The sequence below is a fragment of the Protomyctophum parallelum genome, assembly GCF_964188405.1.
Source record: "Protomyctophum parallelum genome assembly, chromosome: 10".
NCBI classification, from domain to species: domain Eukaryota; kingdom Metazoa; phylum Chordata; class Actinopteri; order Myctophiformes; family Myctophidae; genus Protomyctophum; species Protomyctophum parallelum.
The window spans coordinates 52,342,706-52,365,205 of record NC_139704.1 but is presented as its reverse complement, the minus strand read 5'-3'; the positions used below and the strand labels follow the sequence as shown (position 1 = coordinate 52,365,205).

Below are 22,500 nucleotides of genomic sequence, written 5' to 3'. Positions count from 1 at the left end.
CCAAAGTGATGCACAGAGTAGATTAAACATAGTTCCAAAGTGATGCACAGAGCAGATTAAACATAGTTCCAAAGTGATGCACAGAGCAGATTAAACATAGTTCCAAAGTGATGCACAGAGCAGATTAAACATAGTTCCAAAGTGATGCACAGAGTAGATTAAACATAGTTCCAAAGTGATGCACAGAGCAGATTAAACATAGTACGTGTGTGTGTGTTTGCGTGTGCGTGTGCGTGTGTGTGTGTGTGTGCGTGCGTGTGTGTGTGTGCGTGTGCGTGTGTGCGTGTGCGTGTGTGCGTGTGTGCGTGCAGGTAAAACGGAGCTGCTGTACCATGTGCTGGTCAGGTGTATACTGCCCCTAGAGGCCGGAGGACTGCAGCTGGAGGTGGTCTTCATCGACACCGACCTGAACTTTGACCTCCTGAGGCTGGTCACCATCCTGGAGGCCAGGCTGCCCAAAGGTCAGAGGTCGTGTGTGTGTGTGTTTGTGCGTGTGAGCGTGCGTGCGTCATATTCCTCATATTATAATATTCATAATATTCATTACATCACAGTTCCATCCTCCAATCAGAGCCCATGCTATTAACAGAGTCCACCAGCATTTATTGATAAATTGTGATATAAAATTCACCCCAGCATTTTTCTCTGTTCAGCTCTTATTTTGAAAAGCCACACATTACCAGACTTCCGGCCGTGATGGTATGTTAGCGTTACGATGCGCGGCCACTTCCTGTTTATCAAACGAAGCGAACAGTCTAATGGAAGGCGTTGCAGCGCCTCCTCCTGGCAGTGGAAGGCACTACAGCGCCAACGTCGCTACGTGGCGGCCATCTTACCTCGGGGCAGCATAACATTGTGTCTATGGGGCATGTACTTTTAAAATAACCACTCATAACATTGTGTCTATGGGGCATGTACTTTTAAATAACCACTCATAACATTGTGTCTATGGGGCATGTACTTTTAAATAACCACTCATAACATTGTGTCTATGGGGCATGTACTTTTAAATAACCACTCATAACAGTGTGTCTATGGGGCATGTCATTTTTAAATAACCACTCATAACATTGTGTCTATGGGGCATGTACTTTTAAATAACCACTCATAACATTGTGTCTATGGGGCATGTAGTTTATAAATAACCACTCATAGCATTGTGTCTATGGGGCATGTACTTTTAAATAACCACTCATAGCATTGTGTCTATGGGGCATGTAGTTTATAAATAACCACTCATAGCATTGTGTCTATGGGGCATGTACTTTTAAATAACCACTCATAGCATTGTGTCTATGGGGCATGTACTTTTAAATAACCATAACTTACTCAATTTATCAGATTTTTATATGACATTCATATAAAAAATAAAATGTGTGCGTGTGTGTGTGTGTGTGCGTGTGTGTGTGCGTGTGTGTCCAGGCGTCTCCAGCAGTGAGGATGACGACGCCGCCGCTCTTCGTCGCTGCTTGTCCCGCCTCCTGATGATGTCATGCTCCTCCTCCTCTCAGCTCCTGCTCTCATTGGTCGCCCTGGACTCCGCCTTCTCCTCGCGGCCCTGCCTGTCGCTGCTGCTCATCGACAGCGTCTCGGCCTTCTATTGGCCGGACCGCTGCGGGGGCGGCGAGAGCCCTGCCAATCAGGAGCAGACGCTGCGCCAGTGCTGCGAGCAGCTGGAGAGACTGCTGAGGTACTACGATACACCCCCTAGTGGAGATAACTGGTACTACACTACACCCCCTAGTGGAGATAATTGATAGGACGGAGAACTCCGTTTATGCCGCTCATTGTGCTAACCAGGGGGGCAGTCAGACAGATATTTAACCAGGGGGGCAGTCAGACAGATATTTAACCAGGGGGGCAGTCAGACAGATATTTAACCAGGGGGGCAGTCAGACAGATATTTAACCAGGGGGGCAGTCAGACAGATATTTAACCAGGGGGGCAGTCAGACAGATATTTAACCAGGGGGGCAGTCAGACAGATATTTAACCAGGGGGGCAGTCAGACAGATATTTAACCAGGGGGGCAGTCAGACAGATATTTAACCAGGGGGGCAGTCAGACAGATATTTAACCAGGGGGGCAGTCAGACAGATATTTAACCAGGGGGGCAGTCAGACAGATATTTAACCAGGGGGGCAGTCAGACAGATATTTAACCAGGGGGGCAGTCAGACAGATATTTAACCAGGGGGGGCAGTCAGACAGATATTTAACCAGGGGGGCAGTCAGACAGATATTTAACCAGGGGGGCAGTCAGACAGATATTTAACCAGGGGGGCAGTCAGACAGATATTTTGTGAAGCCACCAAGGAAATCGGGACTTCCTGAAAGTTCATATAATGGCCTGTTGTGGCGCTGTCTGTCATTGGGCCCAAAAAACCCCATAGCTCCATAGAGATCCATGTATTTGGGCCCAACTTCACCTAGACTGTATTACCTTAATAAACATGGTCATGAATACTTTCTGCTTCCAGTCACTAGTTTAAAGTCTAATTTCTCATGTCATAACATTCTTTTTGGAAAATTATGGTCCCATTTATTAAAATAATTACCATAAAGTCTCGTATGTTCTGAGGGGCGTGGCTACCGTTACAGTCTATGATTGGGAGCCACCCCCCCGCTCGAGTCAAAATAAAAACCAACGGAGAAGAAGGGGGGAAGTCCCGCCTCGTTGTCCGGGCCAGCCAATGGGCCAGCTGGGCCCAAACTGATCTACAAAGATGGCGGCTTACAATTCAAGGACTGACAGGCTTCATCTTACGTCCATATCAGACCCGGAGAACGCTTTGTCCATATTTTACAGTCTATGGTGCCAACACTATGTGCGTGTGTGTGTGCGTGCGTGCGTGCGTGTGTGTGTGTGTGTGTGTGTGTGTGCGTGCACAGAGACTACAGGTTCACAGTGTTCTCCAGCTGTCAGGCGATTCTGAAGAACTACCGCGCATCGTCTAGCCACGCCCCCTCCTCCTCCTCCTCATCTAGCCCCGCCCCCCGGCCGTGGGACAGACAGTATCTGTGTCGCCCGTGGCAACGGCTGGTCAGCCACCGGCTGCTGTGCGCCAGACAGCCTGGAGCCAAGATGGCCGCCCGCGAGGATGGAGCCAAGATGGACGCCTGCGCAGGTATATAGAGCGCCGAAGTCTGACGTCAATATCGGTAGAGGGCGCCGAGTCCATGTACTGTTTATTTGTATTGTAATCCCCATAGGAGGGTCTTAGATGGCCTCACATACGTTTTAACTTAACTGTTTTATTGAGGGGGGGGGGGGGGCTAGCCCCTCCTATATGCAGCTTTTGTCCGCAGCACAAACATTAAATGTCGTTGACAATGAAGAATTCATGTGTTTTCTGAGCAAATGGACATGTCATGGTGATACGAGCGCCCCTCTCTTCACACAAGTGTGATTTGTTTTAATACGTTGAATAATATATGAAAAGCTTTTTTAACCCATTCTGGGCGGGAACCGCTTTTGGTGTTTCAAGCATTATGTTATACTTTAACTCAAATCTTTGCTTCTGGGAAGGGGGGGGGGGGGGCTGGAACTACATATGGGGGGGGCCCTGGAACTACATATTTTCAGATGAGGGTCGGCGGCTTAAAGGTATATTCAGTGATTTCACTAAAAAAACCTTAGGTTTCGTTTTTGGCTGTGGGACCCAGCCTTTCGTCCAATCAGGATAGAGAGTCAAAAACGAAACCTAAGGTTTTTTGACCCCCAGGGGTTAACTGGGGACAGGGAGGAACTCCTTATATGGCCAGCACACTCTATATTAGGGAGGATTATCACAACAAAACAAAAAAATAAGTGATATTTGAATTAAGTGAAATCACTGAATATACCTTTAAATACAGACAATTCTGGGAGTCCTTGACGTGAAAAAGGTTGAGCACCGCTCGGCGCTGAAACATAGAACTCATGATTTAGAAGGCATTTGTAGAATGTCTAAACGGACGGATCGATGGAGATGAATAAATGGTGATTATCTCCATGGATGTAACAACTGTAACCCACCCTGTGCACACAGGAGGAGCCAAGATGGCCGCCTGCGCCGGAGGAGCCAAGATGGCCGCCGCCGCCTCACCTTCTTCCTCCACGGGAGGAGCAGCCAATCAGCAGAGCCGACAGGCGTTCACGTGCCACTGCACGTCCAATAAGACGAAGGCGTCTAGACACGCCTCCTTCTGGGTGACAGAGGGGGGCGTGGTCTTCACTTAGACCACGCCTCCTTCTGGGTGACAGAGGGGGGCGTGGTCTTCACTTAGACCACGCCTCCTTCTGGGTGACAGAGGGGGGCGTGGTCTTCACTTAGACCACGCCTCCTTCTGGGTGACAGAGGGGGGCGTGGTCTTCACCTAGACCACGCCTCCTTCTGGGTGACAGAGGGGGCGTGGTCTTCACCTAGACCACGCCTCCTTCTGGGTGACAGAGGGGGGCGTGGTCTTCACTTAGACCACGCCTCCTTCTGGGTGACAGAGGGGGGCGTGGTCTTCACCTAGACCACGCCTCCTTCTGGGTGACAGAGGGGGGCGTGGTCTTCACCTAGACCACAGCATATTATTATTTAATCGCTGTATAAATGGTAAAATAAACTTTTGTAATATCTAAACAAACTATCGTAACAATGTAACTGTTGTATGGGGCCCCTGTCTGTTGTAACTGTTGTATGGGGCCCCTGTCTGTTGTATGGGGGCCCCTGTCTGTTGTAACTGTTGTATGGGCCCCTGTCTGTTGTATGGGGCCCCTGTCTGTTGTATGGGGCCCCTGTCTGTTGTAACTGTTGTATGGGCCCCTGTCTGTTGTATGGGGCCCCTGTCTGTTGTATGGGGCCCCTGTCTGTTGTATGGGGGCCCCTGTCTGTTGTATGGGGGCCCCTGTCTGTTGTAACTGTTGTATGGGGCCCCTGTCTGTTGTATGGGGCCCCTGTCTGTTGTAACTGTTGTATGGGCCCCTGTCTGTTGTATGGGGCCCCTGTCTGTTGTATGGGGCCCCTGTCTGTTGTAACTGTTGTATGGGCCCCTGTCTGTTGTATGGGGCCCCTGTCTGTTGTATGGGGCCCCTGTCTGTTGTAACTGTTGTATGGGCCCCTGTCTGTTGTATGGGGGCCCCTGTCTGTTGTAACTGTTGTATGGGCCCCTGTCTGTTGTAACTGTTGTATGGGCCCCTGTCTGTTGTAACTGTTGTATGGGCCCCTGTCTGTTGTATGGGGGCCCCTGTCTGTTGTATGGGGCCCCTGTCTGTTGTAACTGTTGTATGGGGCCCCTGTCTGTTGTAACTGTTGTATGGGGCCCCTGTCTGTTGTATGGGGCCCCTGTCTGTTGTAACTGTTGTATGGGGCCCCTGTCTGTTGTATGGGGCCCCTGTCTGTTGTATGGGGCCCCTGTCTGTTGTATGGGGGCCCCTGTCTGTTGTATGGGGCCCCTGTATGTTGTAACTGTTGTATGGGGCCCCTGTCTGTTGTATGGGGCCCCTGTCTGTTGTATGGGGGTAGTTGGCACAAACTCTTGTCAGGTGGGGGTCTGCAGCCAAATCCTTGAATTTGGAGGTTGCTTTGAAATAAAATATAACGAGTTTGAGAACCACCTAATCCGCTTTTCATTTAGTTTTAATCAGAACGTTTGAAATGTTTTATTTTTTTAATCTAAAATATTTGATGACAATCACATAACACATTGCTCACACAGCATCAGTGGATCTCAAAGTGTGGTGGAGTTAGGAACCAAATGGACCCTTATGGGTCAGTAACTCTGAGAGTGGCCCCTTTTCCACCAGTTGGTTCCCAATGGGAACCGGTTCAGTTCTTTTTGGTTTTTAGTCCATAAGCCAGAGCTCCAAAATTGGAACGTTAATTATGAATTGAGTGTAGCAAAACCATACCTATATTAGATTATCACCATGAAACTTCCCCAATTGATTACTTACACGAAGACAATGATTTATTGTATTACAAATTTTATATTTTTAAAACCAGAAAGAACTGAACCAACCGGTGGAAAAGGGGTCTGATGAACACATTTTGTTCCATTTGTACACTCTCAGAGTTACAGACCCATGAGGGTCCATTTGGTTCCATTTGTACACTCTCAGAGTTACAGACCCATGAGGGTCCATTTGGTTCCATTTGTACACTCTCAGAGTTACAGACCCATGAGGGTCCATTTGTACACTCTCAGAGTTACAGACCCATAAGGGTCCATTTGGTTCCATTTGTACACTCTCAGAGTTACAGACCCATAAGGGTCCATTTGGTTCCAAACTGTCATTTAGCTGTGGACCCTCTGGAACTGCTTAAACAGATAAATGAGCACAAAGACACACAAACCACGATAAGAAATTAATCTGATGAATTGATTTGAAGATGGTTTAATTATTGTACAAAATATAATACAGTAAAAAAAACTGCTGAACTGGGAGTGTTACGTTACAGGCCTAAACATTTAGTCTTATTGACGAATAGCACATTTTAATGTTATTGACAAATAACACATTTTGTTATTGATAAATAACACATTTTAGTGTTATTGAGGAATAACACATTTTATCGTCAGTTCAACAAAGACTAATACTAATAATGTATCAATAAAATAAAGTACTATTAAACATGGATTAATGCCTCGGCACAAAAACACAATAAAGTGCGTTAACTTCATGTCAATCAGTGGACTTTATTGATCCTTTTGATCGATCAATCGTAGATAAGATAGATAATAAGACATGCGACATGTCAAAGAGTTTGTTCTAAAGTAGTGTGAATTAAAATCAGCTTCTGATTGTATATCAGTACTGTACAGTAGTGCTAATCTAACATTAATTAAAATCAGCTTCTGATTGTATATCCGTACTGTACAGTAGTGCTAAACTAACATTAATTAAAATCAGCTTCTGATCGTATATCAGTACTGTACAGTAGTGCCAATCTATCTAACATTAATTAAAATCAGCTTCTGATCGTATATCCGTACTGTACAGTAGTGCTAATCTAACATTAATAAAAGGCAGTGGAGAAGTTTTCATACATTCATGTTTAAAGTGTTTGTGTTTACATCCTAGCAGCAAACGCATCCTTCACCAATATCTAAGAGACAGCTGTCTGTCTCCTCTGTCTCCCCCAGGGGTCGTTGCGGGGACCCCCAGGGGTCGTTGCGGGGACCCCCAGGGGTCGTTGCGGGGACCCCAGGGGTCGTTGCGGGGACCCCCAGGGGTCGTTGCGGGGACCCCAGGGGTCGTTGCGGGGACCCCAGGGGTCGTTGCGGGGACCCCCAGGGGTCGTTGCGGGGACCCCCAGGGGTCGTTGCGGGGACCCCCAGGGGTCGTTGAGGGGACCCCCAGGGGTCGTTGAGGGGACCCCCAGGGGTGGTTGAGTGGGCGGGGCCTATCTGCCCGTGCGGGTTCGAAGCCGTCTCTTCAGGTCGTCTCTCTCCTGAGCCTCGCTGGTGATGATCTGGAGGACATTCATCGGTTAGTGTGTGTGTGTGTGTGTGTGTGTGTGTGTGTGTGTGTGTGCGTGCGTGCGTGCGTGCGTGCGTGCGCGTGCGTGTGTGTGTGTGTGCGTGTGTGTGTGTGTGTGCGTGCGTGTGTGTTAGGCATGTGGAAAATAATCGATACGTATCGATACATCGATACAGACGTGTGCGATGCGAGTGAATCGGTCCATTCACTGTGTATCGGATAATTGACGAGTGAAATCTCGATGCATCCTTCGCGGATTGCTTGCATCGGTAAAATCCATGGTTGCACCTTTTTTTCATGGTAAATTTCACCCTATCCTGTGTTTCCGAGGCGCATTGAACGTACCATCAGAAAAGGAAGAAAAAAAAGCTCTCTCGCAGCGCAAACAGTCAGTGAACAGAAGCTACCGTCCGACGGTGCAGTCAGAGTAGACACGTTGAGACAACAAACAGACTCAGACTATAAAGAGCACCCGCGACTAACAGAAGTGAGCCCCACGCATTAAACAAGAGAAGCACCACCTTTTATAAAATAGCTGTCCGTCGATCAGTTGACTTTTCACTGTAGCGCTGCGTGCTGGTAATGATCCACACTCCACAGCTGTGCTTGCTGATTATCCGACGCAAATCTGCGTTGCGATCATCATCAATTTGTAATTAAAGAAAGCTTCTGCAGTCTTCACACACGTGTAAAACAACAACAACGCCACAGCAGGGTGTACTGCTTGCGTTTAAAGTCGTTTACAACTTTCCACTGTCCAAATTTCCCCCTGCTGTTCTCTGGGATAGAAGCCTTATTTATATTCTGCAGCAAGACGGTGTCGCACGCCTAAAATTGCAGATCCACAAGCTCACAGCGGGGCGTGGATGAGACGCGTTGTGAGCTTGTACATCTGCTATGTATTTATAACGTTAATAATACATGCAGGCCAGGGTCTTCAATGTTTTTCAGGTCAAGCCAAGGACCAATTAGCTGAGAGTGAGAGAGATCAAGTGGGGACCCCCACTCTACATAGGCAATTATATTATAAAACTGTTGCAGATTAAACTAGACATAGACTTGTTTGACAGCACTACGAGTGTGACCTGTAAATTCTTTTGTTTATTTGTTTCTTTTCCATTTATATGTTATGTTGGTAACATTAATCGATGAACGATAGGCCATTACATTTTAATCTCTTGAACCCTCTATACTCAAAACCTCAAATTGACCTTTGAGATATAATAATTATACTATAGCCTATGATTATTAGTAATCTAACAATTCCACAATAACCAGCAGAGAGCAGACCCTTTGTTTACTTACAGAATTCTATAAGTTGGGTTGTTTGAGATGCAGAGCTATAATACTAACCTACAGTAAAACAGTAAAAATGTTTTGGGAAATTAATAGAGCTTTAATATGAATCCTTTCTATTGTGTTGAATAGCCATCAAATCGCATCGCATCGGGAAGAGGGGTGAATCGTATCGCATCGTATCGCCAGGAGATTCCATGTATCGCTAAAGTATCGTATCGCTGGCAGTGCATCGAGATGCGTATCGAATCGTGAGATGAGACGAGATTCACATGCCTAGTGTGTGTGTGTGTGTGTGTGTGTGTGTGCGCATGTGTGTGTGTGTTTGTGTGTGTGTGTGTGTGTGTGCGTGTGCGGTGTGCATGTGTGTGTGCGTACCGTGTGAGAGTTCAGATCCATCGGAGAGGAGATCTGTGGTCTGTAAACCTTCTTGGATTTCTTCGCCAGCGGTGACGACGACGATGATGATGATAATGATGAAGGCTCCGCGTTGCCTTCACCTCGACCGCTGACCAGACTCATCATCTTCTTGGCTGCAGAGACAGAGACATGTCCAGGGTGTTTTAGAGAATGGAGACGAGTCTGGGACGCGTGGAGCGTTGTCCAGGGTGTATTAGAGAAGGGAGAAGAGTCTGGGACGCGTGGAGCGTTGTCCAGGGTGTATTAGAGAAGGGAGAAGAGTCTGGGACGCGTGGAGCGTTGTCCAGGGTGTTTTAGATAAGGGAGAAGAGTCTGGGACGTGTGGAGCGTTGTCCAGGGTGTTTTAGAGAATGGAGACGAGTCTGGGACGCGTGGAGCGTTGTCCAGGGTGTTTTAGAGAATGGAGACGAGTCTGGGACGCGTGGAGCGTTGTCCAGGGTGTATTAGAGAAGGGAGAAGAGTCTGGGACGCGTGGAGCGTTGTCCAGGGTGTATTAGAGAAGGGAGAAGAGTCTGGGACGCGTGGAGCGTTGTCCAGGGTGTTTTAGATAAGGGAGAAGAGTCTGGGACGTGTGGAGCGTTGTCCAGGGTGTTTTAGAGAATGGAGACGAGTCTGGGACGCGTGGAGCGTTGTCCAGGGTGTATTAGAGAAGGGAGAAGAGTCTGGGACGCGTGGAGCGTTGTCCAGGGTGTTTTAGAGAAGGGAGAAGAGTCTGGGACGCATGGAGCGTTGTCCAGGGTGTTTTAGAGAAGGGAGAAGAGTCTGGGACGCGTGGAGCGTTGTCCAGGGTGTTTTAGAGAAGGGAGAAGAGTCTGGGACGCGTGGAGCGTTATCCAGGGTGTTTTAGAGAAGGGAGAAGAGTCTGGGACGCGTGGAGCGTTGTCCAGGGTGTTTTAGAGAAGGGAGAAGAGTCTGGGACGCGTGGAGCGTTGTCCGGGGTGTTTTAGAGAAGGGAGAAGAGTCTGGGACGTGTGGAGCGTTGTCCAGGGTGTTTTAGAGAAGGGAGACGAGTCTGGGACGTGTGGAGCGTTGTCCAGGGTGTTTTAGAGAAGGGAGAAGAGTCTGGGACGCGTGGAGCGTTGTCCAGGGTGTTTTAGAGAAGGGAGAATAGTCTGGGACGTGTGGAGCGTTGTCCAGGGTGTTTTAGAGAAGGGAGAAGAGTCTGGGACGTGTGGAGCGTTGTCCAGGGTGTTTTAGAGAAGGGAGAAGAGTCAGGGACATGTGGAGCATTGTCCAGGGTGTTTTAGAGAAGGGAGAAGAGTCAGGGACGTGTGGAGCGTTGTCCAGGGTGTTTTAGAGAAGGGAGAAGAGTCAGGGACGTGTGGAGCGTTGTCCAGGGTGTTTTAGAGAAGGGAGAAGAGTCTGGGACGCGTGGAGCGTTGTCCAGGGTGTTTTAGAGAAGGGAGAAGAGTCAGGGACATGTGGAGCGTTGTCCAGGGTGTTTTAGTGTCCAGGGTGTAATACCTTTACTCCCCAGCAGGGTAGGTGAACTCTGTAAGAATCCTCCTATCTTCTTCAGAGTTCCTTCCTTCCTGCCGTGACCGTCTGTATGTTTCTACAACAGGAGAGTTAGAGACAATGTAGGCATTTATCAGACGCTCTTAATCCAGAGCGATTTACATTAAGCAATAACAAAAAGCATGTCATACATGACATACATAAAACGTAGTTATCATGAATCATGTATAAACTAAGAACGTAACAGTGGAGTATCTATGTCAACTACACATACTATACTATATTATATATTATACAATATACATGTGTACTATAAAGTGCTATGACTACATAAAATGCTATGCTAGTGCTGTCTACGTAACGAGCTATAAGTCTGTCTAAAATACTATCTAAGTCTACATAAAGTGCTATCTAAGGGGCTAGGCTAGGGCAAGTGCTACGAGGTGTGCGTGAGAGAAGGGAGTGTGTGTGTGTGTGTGTGTGTTACCTGTTCCTGGTGTGATGGCTTCGGTGTGTGTTTGGTTCTCGCATTCCTTTTGTTCTCAACATCTACCTCCTCCTGATGGCGCGCGCACACACACACACACACACACACACACACACACACACACACACACACACACACACACACACACACACACACACAGACACAGACACACACACACACACAGAAAGGAATTATTGATGAAAGATGTGGCTTACATATTATCTATTAATCATGATTATTCAAAGCTACGGATGAATTGCTATGAATGTAATGAGTTATGATTTATTATGAATATGGAACACAGAGTCACTAGACCTGCTGTCTAGTGACTGTCCTCCCTGTGGGGGTGTGGAACGACACCGGGCACTGCCCTCCCTGTGGGGGTGTGGAACGACACCGGGCACTGCCCTCCCTGTGGGGGTGTAGAACGACACCGGGCTCTGCCCTCCCTGTGGGGGGTGTAGAACGACACCGGGCACTGCCCTCCCTGTGGGGGTGTGGAACGACACCGGGCACTGCCCTCCCTGTGGGGGGTGTGGAACGACACCGGGCACTGCCCTCCCTGTGGGGGTGTGGAACGACACCGGGCACTGCCCTCCCTGTGGGGGGTGTGGAACGACACCGGGCACTGCCCTCCCTGTGGGGGTGTGGAACGACACCGGGCACTGCCCTCCCTGTGGGGGGTGTGGAACGACACCGGGCACTGCCCTCCCTGTGGGGGTGTGGAACGACACCGGGCACTGCCCTCCCTCCCTGTGGGGGGTGTAGAACGACACCGGGCACTGCCCTCCCTGTCGGGGTGTGGAACGACACCGGGCACTGCCCTCCCTGTGGGGGGTGTGGAACGCGTGCGAACGGTTATCGTGTCACGTGGATTACAGACGTACACACAGACAGACAACAGACAGCACAGACAGATTGTAATTTGTCAACTTGTAGATCTGCCATGTTTGCCTTTTTGATATTTCAAAATGTGCGAGCATTTCATCAACATGGAAACGATAATGACGATTATGGAACAAGAATTGCGATTCGAAGATTATGTAAAAATAACGACGGGGCTAATTATGACGATGTGATTATGGAGGTAATATGAGATTATGGTTATGATTATGGTTATGATCATTGGAGGTAATATATGGTTATGGTCATTGGAGGTAATATATGGTTATGATCATTGGAGGTAATATATGGTTATGATCATTGGAGGTAATATATGGTTATGATCATTGGAGGTAATATATGGTTATGGTTATTGGAGGTAATATATGGTTATGATCATTGGAGGTAATATATGGTTATGATCATTGGAGGTAATATATGGTTATGGTTATTGGAGGTAATATATGGTTATGATCATTAGAGGTAATATATGGTTATGATCATTGGAGGTAATATATGGTTATGATCATTAGAGGTAATATATGGTTATGATCATTAGAGGTAATATATGGTTATGATCATTAGAGGTAATATATGGTTATGGTCATTGGAGGTAATATATGGTTATGATCATTGGAGGTAATATATGGTTATGATCATTGGAGGTAATATATGGTTATGATCATTAGAGGTAATATATGGTTATGGTCATTGGAGGTAATATATGGTTATGATCATTGGAGGTAATATATGGTTATGGTTATTGGAGGTAATATATGGTTATGATCATTAGAGGTAATATATGGTTATGATCATTGGAGGTAATATATGGTTATGATCATTGGAGGTAATATATGGTTATGATCATTGGAGGTAATATATGGTTATGGTCATTAGAGGTAATATATGGTTATGGTCATTGGAGGTAATATATGGTTATGGTCATTGGAGGTAATATATGGTTATGGTCATTGGAGGTAATATATGGTTATGATCATTAGAGGTAATATATGGTTATGATCATTAGAGGTAATATATGGTTATGATCATTGGAGGTAATATATGGTTATGATCATTGGAGGTAATATATGGTTATGATCATTGGAGGTAATATATGGTTATGATCATTAGAGGTAATATATGGTTATGATCATTAGAGGTAATATATGGTTATGATCATTGGAGGTAATATATGGTTATGATCATTGGAGGTAATATATGGTTATGATCATTGGAGGTAATATATGGTTATGATCATTGGAGGTAATATATGGTTATGATCATTGGAGGTAATATATGGTTATGATCATTAGAGGCAATATATGGTTATGATCATTGGAGGTAATATATGGTTATGATCATTGGAGGTAATATATGGTTATGATCATTAGAGGTAATATATGGTTATGATCATTGGAGGTAATATATGGTTATGATCATTGGAGGTAATATATGGTTATGGTCATTGGAGGTAATATATGGTTATGATCATTGGAGGTAATATATGGTTATGATCATTAGAGGTAATATATGGTTATGATCATTGGAGGTAATATATGGTTATGATCATTGGAGGTAATATATGGTTATGATCATTGGAGGTAATATATGGTTATGATCATTAGAGGTAATATATGGTTATGATCATTGGAGGTAATATATGGTTATGATCATTGGAGGTAATATATGGTTATGGTTATTGGAGGTAATATATGGTTATGATCATTAGAGGTAATATATGGTTATGATCATTAGAGGTAATATATGGTTATGATCATTAGAGGTAATATATGGTTATGATCATTGGAGGTAATATATGGTTATGATCATTGGAGGTAATATATGGTTATGATCATTGGAGGTAATATATGGTTATGATCATTGGAGGTAATATATGGTTATGATCATTGGAGGTAATATATGGTTATGGTTATTGGAGGTAATATATGGTTATGGTTATTGGAGGTAATATATGGTTATGGTTATTGGAGGTAATATATGGTTATGATCATTGGAGGTAATATATGGTTATGGTTATTGGAGGTAATATATGGTTATGGTTATTGGAGGTAATATATGGTTATGATCATTGGAGGTAATATATGGTTATGATCATTGGAGGTAATATATGGTTATGATCATTGGAGGTAATATATGGTTATGATCATTGGAGGTAATATATGGTTATGATCATTGGAGGTAATATATGGTTATGGTCATTGGAGGTAATATATGGTTATGGTCATTGGAGGTAATATATGGTTATGATCATTGGAGGTAATATATGGTTATGGTCATTGGAGGTAATATATGGTTATGATCATTAGAGGTAATATATGGTTATGATCATTAGAGGTAATATATGGTTATGATCATTGGAGGTAATATATGGTTATGATCATTAGAGGTAATATATGGTTATGATCATTAGAGGTAATATATGGTTATGATCATTAGAGGTAATATATGGTTATGATCATTGGAGGTAATATATGGTTATGATCATTGGAGGTAATATATGGTTATGATCATTGGAGGTAATATATGGTTATGATCATTAGAGGTAATATATGGTTATGGTCATTGGAGGTAATATGATATGGTTATGATCATTAGAGGTAATATATGGTTATGATCATTAGAGGTAATATATGGTTATGGTCATTGGAGGTAATATATGGTTATGGTCATTGGAGGTAATATATGGTTATGATCATTAGAGGTAATATATGGTTATGATCATTGGAGGTAATATATGGTTATGATCATTAGAGGTAATATATGGTTATGGTTATTGGAGGTAATATATGGTTATGGTTATTGGAGGTAATATATGGTTATGATCATTGGAGGTAATATATGGTTATGATCATTGGAGGTAATATATGGTTATGATCATTGGAGGTAATATATGGTTATGATCATTGGAGGTAATATATGGTTATGATCATTGGAGGTAATATATGGTTATGATCATTAGAGGTAATATATGGTTATGATCATTAGAGGTAATATGATATGGTTATGATCATTAGAGGTAATATATGGTTATGATCATTGGAGGTAATATATGGTTATGGTTATTGGAGGTAATATATGGTTATGATCATTGGAGGTAATATATGGTTATGATCATTGGAGGTAATATATGGTTATGGTTATTGGAGGTAATATATGGTTATGATCATTGGAGGTAATATATGGTTATGATCATTGGAGGTAATATATGGTTATGGTTATTGGAGGTAATATATGGTTATGATCATTGGAGGTAATATATGGTTATGATCATTGGAGGTAATATATGGTTATGATCATTGGAGGTAATATGATATGGTTATGATCATTAGAGGTAATATGTGGTTATGATCATTGGAGGTAATATATGGTTATGATCATTGGAGGTAATATGATATGGTTATGATCATTAGAGGTAATATATGGTTATGATCATTGGAGGTAATATATGGTTATGATCATTGGAGGTAATATGATATGGTTATGATCATTAGAGGTAATATATGGTTATGATCATTGGAGGTAATATGATATGGTTATGATCATTAGAGGTAATATGTGGTTATGATCATTGGAGGTAATATATGGTTATGATCATTAGAGGTAATATATGGTTATGGTCATTGGAGGTAATATGATATGGTTATGATCATTAGAGGTAATATATGGTTATGATCATTGGAGGTAATATATGGTTATGATCATTGGAGGTAATATATGGTTATGGTTATTGGAGGTAATATGATATGGTTATGATCATTAGAGGTAATATATGGTTATGATCATTGGAGGTAATATATGGTTATGATCATTAGAGGTAATATATGGTTATGGTCATTGGAGGTAATATGATATGGTTATGATCATTAGAGGTAATATATGGTTATGATCATTGGAGGTAATATATGGTTATGATCATTAGAGGTAATATATGGTTATGGTCATTGGAGGTAATATATGGTTATGATCATTGGAGGTAATATATGGTTATGGTTATTGGAGGTAATATATGGTTATGATCATTAGAGGTAATATATGGTTATGATCATTGGAGGTAATATATGGTTATGATCATTAGAGGTAATATATGGTTATGGTTATTGGAGGTAATATATGGTTATGATCATTAGAGGTAATATATGGTTATGATCATTAGAGGTAATATATGGTTATGATCATTGGAGGTAATATATGGTTATGATCATTGGAGGTAATATATGGTTATGGTTATTGGAGGTAATATATGGTTATGATCATTAGAGGTAATATATGGTTATGATCATTGGAGGTAATATATGGTTATGATCATTGGAGGTAATATATGGTTATGGTTATTGGAGGTAATATATGGTTATGATCATTAGAGGTAATATATGGTTATGATCATTGGAGGTAATATATGGTTATGGTTATTGGAGGTAATATATGGTTATGGTCATTGGAGGTAATATATGGTTATGATCATTAGAGGTAATATATGGTTATGATCATTGGAGGTAATATATGGTTATGATCATTAGAGGTAATATGTGGTTATGATCATTAGAGGTAATATATGGTTATGATCATTGGAGGTAATATATGGTTATGATCATTAGAGGTAATATATGGTTATGATCATTGGAGGTAATATATGGTTATGGTTATTGGAGGTAATATATGGTTATGGTCATTGGAGGTAATATATGGTTATGATCATTGGAGGTAATATATGGTTATGATCATTAGAGGTAATATATGGTTATGATCATTAGAGGTAATATATGGTTATGGTTATTGGAGGTAATATATGGTTATGGTCATTGGAGGTAATATATGGTTATGATCATTGGAGGTAATATATGGTTATGATCATTGGAGGTAATATATGGTTATGATCATTGGAGGTAATATATGGTTATGATCATTGGAGGTAATATGATATGGTTATGATCATTGGAGGTAATATATGGTTATGATCATTAGAGGTAATATATGGTTATGATCATTGGAGGTAATATATGGTTATGATCATTGGAGGTAATATGATATGGTTATGGTTATTGGAGGTAATATGTGGTTATGATCATTGGAGGTAATAATGATATGGTTATGGTCATTGGAGGTAATATATGGTTATGGTTATTGGAGGTAATATATGGTTATGATCATTGGAGGTAATATATGGTTATGATCATTGGAGGTAATATGATATGGTTATGGTTATTGGAGGTAATATGATATGGTTATGATCATTGGAGGTAATATGATATGGTTATGGTTATTGGAGGTAATATGTGGTTATGATCATTGGAGGTAATATATGGTTATGATCATTGGAGGTAATATATGGTTATGATCATTGGAGGTAATATATGGTTATGATCATTGGAGGTAATATATGGTTATGATCATTGGAGGTAATATATGGTTATGATCATTGGAGGTAATATATGGTTATGGTCATTGGAGGTAATATATGGTTATGATCATTGGAGGTAATATATGGTTATGATCATTGGAGGTAATATATGGTTATGATCATTGGAGGTAATATATGGTTATGATCATTAGAGGTAATATATGGTTATGATCATTGGAGGTAATATATGGTTATGATCATTGGAGGTAATATATGGTTATGGTCATTGGAGGTAATATATGGTTATGATCATTAGAGGTAACATATGGTTATGATCATTGGAGGTAATATATGGTTATGATCATTAGAGGTAATATATGGTTATGATCATTGGAGGTAATATATGGTTATGATCATTAGAGGTAACATATGGTTATGATCATTGGAGGTAATATATGGTTATGATCATTGGAGGTAATATATGGTTATGATCATTAGAGGTAATATATGGTTATGATCATTAGAGGTAATATATGGTTATGATCATTGGAGGTAATATATGGTTATGATCATTGGAGGTAATATGATATGGTTATGGTTATTGGAGGTAATATGATATGGTTATGATCATTGGAGGTAATATGATATGGTTATGGTTATTGGAGGTAATATGTGGTTATGATCATTGGAGGTAATATATGGTTATGATCATTGGAGGTAATATATGGTTATGATCATTGGAGGTAATATATGGTTATGATCATTGGAGGTAATATATGGTTATGATCATTGGAGGTAATATATGGTTATGATCATTGGAGGTAATATATGGTTATGGTCATTGGAGGTAATATATGGTTATGATCATTGGAGGTAATATATGGTTATGATCATTGGAGGTAATATATGGTTATGATCATTGGAGGTAATATATGGTTATGATCATTAGAGGTAATATATGGTTATGATCATTGGAGGTAATATATGGTTATGATCATTGGAGGTAATATATGGTTATGATCATTAGAGGTAATATATGGTTATGATCATTAGAGGTAATATATGGTTATGATCATTGGAGGTAATATATGGTTATGATCATTAGAGGTAACATATGGTTATGATCATTGGAGGTAATATATGGTTATGATCATTAGAGGTAATATATGGTTATGATCATTGGAGGTAATATATGGTTATGATCATTGGAGGTAATATATGGTTATGATCATTAGAGGTAATATGATATGGTTATGATCATTGGAGGTAATATATGGTTATGATCATTAGAGGTAATATATGGTTATGATCATTGGAGGTAATATATGGTTATGGTCATTAGAGGTAATATATGGTTATGATCATTGGAGGTAATATATGGTTATGATCATTAGAGGTAATATGATATGGTTATGATCATTGGAGGTAATATATGGTTATGATCATTGGAGGTAATATGATATGGTTATGATCATTGGAGGTAATGCTGTGATTGAATACGATCATAAATACCTCTGGAGTCACTTTGCGTTTAGTCAGCCTCAAACTTTTGCTCTTGGGAAAAAAACAACCCAACGGTCATGTTAGAAACAAGGAAAAAACAACCCAACGGTCATGTTAGAAACAAGGAAAAAAAACAACCCAACGGTCATGTTAGAAACAAGGGAAAAAAACAACCCAACGGTCATGTTAGAAACAAGGAAAAAACAACCCAACGGTCATGTTAGAAACAAGGGAAAAAAACAACCCAACGGTCATGTTAGAAACAAGGAAAAAACAACCCAACGGTCATGTTAGAAACAAGGAAAAAAAACAACCCAACGGTCATGTTAGAAACAAGGGAAAAAAACAACCCAACGGTCATGTTAGAAACAAGGAAAAAACAACCCAACGGTCATGTTAGAAACAAGGAAAAAAAACAACCCAACGGTCATGTTAGAAACAAGGGAAAAAAACAACCCAACGGTCATGTTAGAAACAAGGAAAAAACAACCCAACGGTCATGTTAGAAACAAGGAAAAAAAACAACCCAATGGTCATGTTAGAAACAAGGGAAAAAAACAACCCAACGGTCATGTTAGAAACAAGGAAAAAACAACCCAACGGTCATGTTAGAAACAAGGAAAAAAAACAACCCAACGGTCATGTTAGAAACAAGGAAAAAAAACAACCCAACGGTCATGTTAGAAACAAGGAAAAAAAACAACCCAACGGTCATGTTAGAAACAAGGAAAAAAACAACCCAACGGTCATGTTAGAAACAAGGGAAAAAAACAACCCAACGGTCATGTTAGAAACAAGGAAAAAACAACCCAACGGTCATGTTAGAAACAAGGAAAAAAACAACCCAACGGTCATGTTAGAAACAAGGGAAAAAAACAACCCAACGGTCATGTTAGAAACAAGGAAAAAACAACCCAACGGTCATGTTAGAAACAAGGAAAAAAACAACCCAACGGTCATGTTAGAAACCAAGGAAAACAAAACAACACGTTTTATAAGTTAACATTTCTCTTTATGTCCTGCAGTTGTTTTTGGTTGTTGTGTGTGTGTGTATGTGCCTGCGTGCGTGCGTGCGTGCGTGTGTGTGTGTGCGTGCGTGTGCGTGTGATGCGTCGGTCACGAGCGACTCGTTCATAAGAGCCGATTCATTGCCGTGATCGTGAATCGGATCGCTCACGTCTTGCAATGAGTCGGTTCACGTTCACGCCCCCCCACCCCCCGGCACACACACACACACACACGCACACGCACACGCACACGCACACACACACACACACACACACACACACACACACACACACACACACACACACACACACACACAACGGATATCGTGGATCGGGAGCTCAGCTGAGCTGACACGTTTCTTCTGGGAAACTGAATGAATAGCTAGCCTACTACGACAGTATGAATAGGCTATGACTAACGAGATGCAAATATGCAACATAAATAATAGTGCTGTAGCCTCGAATGCTGCAAATGATCACGTGGTATGCTAAGTGGAGTGGCTGTGTGTCATCCAACATTCACATGTTAGTAGTAAGACTACTAGTGCATATTTTTATACAAATGAAGTGTACACTACACTACTTTACCTCCTTTATGATGATGAGTTCCTGCTTTTTGTCTGGCTATATATAAGTCTATATTTGCTGCTGTGAGTGTCAGTGTTGCTACAGACAGTACAGTCAGTCAGTTGTTTTGTATTGAGTTGTGCTACAGACAGTACAGTCAGTCAGTTGTTTTGTATTGAGTTGTGCTACAGACAGTACAGACAGTACAGTCAGTACAGTCAGTCAGTTGTTTTGTATTGAGTTGTGCTACAGACAGTACAGACAGTACAGTCAGTACAGTCAGTCAGTTGTTTTGTATTGAGTTGTGCTACAGACAGTACAGACAGTACAGTCAGTACAGACAGTACAGACAGTACTCCGACAGGGACTCCGGAGGCGCCACTGAACCGTGAATCGATTCAGTGAATCGATTCAGTGAATCGATTCAGTGAATCGATTCAGTGAATCGATTCAGTGAATCGTTTCAGTGAATCGTTTCAGTGAACCGATTCAGTGAATCGTTTCAGTGAATCGTTTCAGTGAATCGTTTCAGTGAACCGATTCAGTGAATCGTTTCAGTGAATCGTTTCAGTGAACCGATTCAGTGAACCGATTCAGTGAATCGATTCAGTGAATGGAATCATTGCTGTGGGCGTGAACCGAATCGCTCACTCACTGAAATGATCCGTTTGGCCGGCGGCGGGTACTACCCCTGTGTGTGTGTGTGTGTGTGTGTGTGTGTGTGTGTGTGTGTGTGTGTGTGTGCGTGTCTGCGTGCGTGTCTGCGTGTGTGTGTGTGTGTGTGTGTGTGTGTGTGTGTGTGTGTGCTCCCTCCCAGCTCACCTGCCACATGTCCCCGCTCCGCCTCTTGCGTGTGGAGCGTGTGATCTTGAGGTTGGTGACGGCGGCGTCGCCGTGCCTCCTCAGCGCCAGGCGGTTGGGCGTCAGCGGGCTGAAGGAGATCTCCACCTCCGGCTGGGGGAAGCGGCGCCGGGGCCCGTTCTCTGTGGAGATCTGGGACGCGTCCAGGACCATCGAACCCTGCAGCACGCACACACACACGCACACGCACACACACACACACACACACACACACACACACACACACACGGACACGGACACGGACACACACACACACACATACACACACACACACACACAGGGGTAAGGGGGTTGACACTATGCCAGTCTAACCAGTGATCCCACACAGGGGTAAGGGGTCGACACTATGCCAGTCTAACCACCGATCCCACACAGGGGTAAGGGGTCGACACTATGCCAGTCTAACCAGTGATCCCACACAGGGGTAAGGGGGTTGACACTATGCCAGTCTAACCACCGATCCCACACAGGGGTAAGGGGTCGACACTATGCCAGTCTAACCAGCGATCCCACACAGGGGTAAGGGGTCAACACTATGCCAGTCTAACCAGTGATCCCACACAGGGGTAAGGGGTCGACACTATGCCAGTCTAACCAGTGATCCCACACAGGGGTAAGGGGTCAACACTATGCCAGTCTAACCAGTGATCACACACAGGGGTAAGGGGGTCGACACTATGCCAGTCTAACCAGCGATCCCACACAGGGGTAAGGGGTCGACACTATGCCAGTCTAACCAGTGATCCCACACAGGGGTAAGGGGTCGACACTATGCCAGTCTAACCAGTGATCCCACACAGGGGTAAGGGGGTTGACACTATGCCAGTCTAACCACCGATCCCACACAGGGGTAAGGGGTCGACACTATGCCAGTCTAACCAGCGATCCCACACAGGGGTAAGGGGTCGACACTATGCCAGTCTAACCAGTGATCCCACACAGGGGTAAGGGGTCAACACTATGCCAGTCTAACCAGTGATCACACACAGGGGTAAGGGGGTCGACACTATGCCAGTCTAACCAGTGATCCCACACAGGGGTAAGGGGTTGACACTATGCCAGTCTAACCACCGATCCCACACAGGGGTAAGGGGTCGACACTATGCCAGTCTAACCAGTGATCCCACACAGGGGTAAGGGGTCAACACTATGCCAGTCTAACCAGTGATCACACACAGGGGTAAGGGGGTCGACACTATGCCAGTCTAA

The 22,500-nt window shown here is 43.0% G+C and overlaps 2 protein-coding genes across 2 annotated transcripts in view; one reads left to right on the top strand and one right to left on the bottom strand.

The window, feature by feature from the left end:
* xrcc2 (X-ray repair complementing defective repair in Chinese hamster cells 2) overlaps positions 1 to 4,501 on the top strand; it is a gene marked incomplete at its 3' end in the record, with an annotated part of 8,744 nt that extends 4,243 nt beyond the window's left edge. The window contains exons 4-8 of the mRNA XM_083775117.1: positions 312 to 461; positions 1,423 to 1,690; positions 2,891 to 3,126; positions 4,030 to 4,190; positions 4,292 to 4,501. Of these exons, the coding sequence (XP_083631243.1) occupies positions 312 to 461; positions 1,423 to 1,690; positions 2,891 to 3,126; positions 4,030 to 4,190; positions 4,292 to 4,501 (1,025 nt within the window). The remainder of the gene's footprint in view (positions 1 to 311; positions 462 to 1,422; positions 1,691 to 2,890; positions 3,127 to 4,029; positions 4,191 to 4,291) is intronic.
* Positions 4,502 to 7,340: 2,839 nt separating this feature from the next.
* kif20ba (kinesin family member 20Ba) overlaps positions 7,341 to 22,500 on the bottom strand; it is a gene marked incomplete at its 5' end in the record, with an annotated part of 94,684 nt that continues 79,524 nt past the window's right edge. The window contains 5 exons of the mRNA XM_083775116.1: positions 7,341 to 7,443; positions 9,126 to 9,280; positions 10,632 to 10,722; positions 11,113 to 11,184; positions 21,253 to 21,450. Coding sequence (XP_083631242.1) covers positions 7,375 to 7,443; positions 9,126 to 9,280; positions 10,632 to 10,722; positions 11,113 to 11,184; positions 21,253 to 21,450 — 585 coding nt within the window. The 3' untranslated portion in view covers positions 7,341 to 7,374. The remainder of the gene's footprint in view (positions 7,444 to 9,125; positions 9,281 to 10,631; positions 10,723 to 11,112; positions 11,185 to 21,252; positions 21,451 to 22,500) is intronic.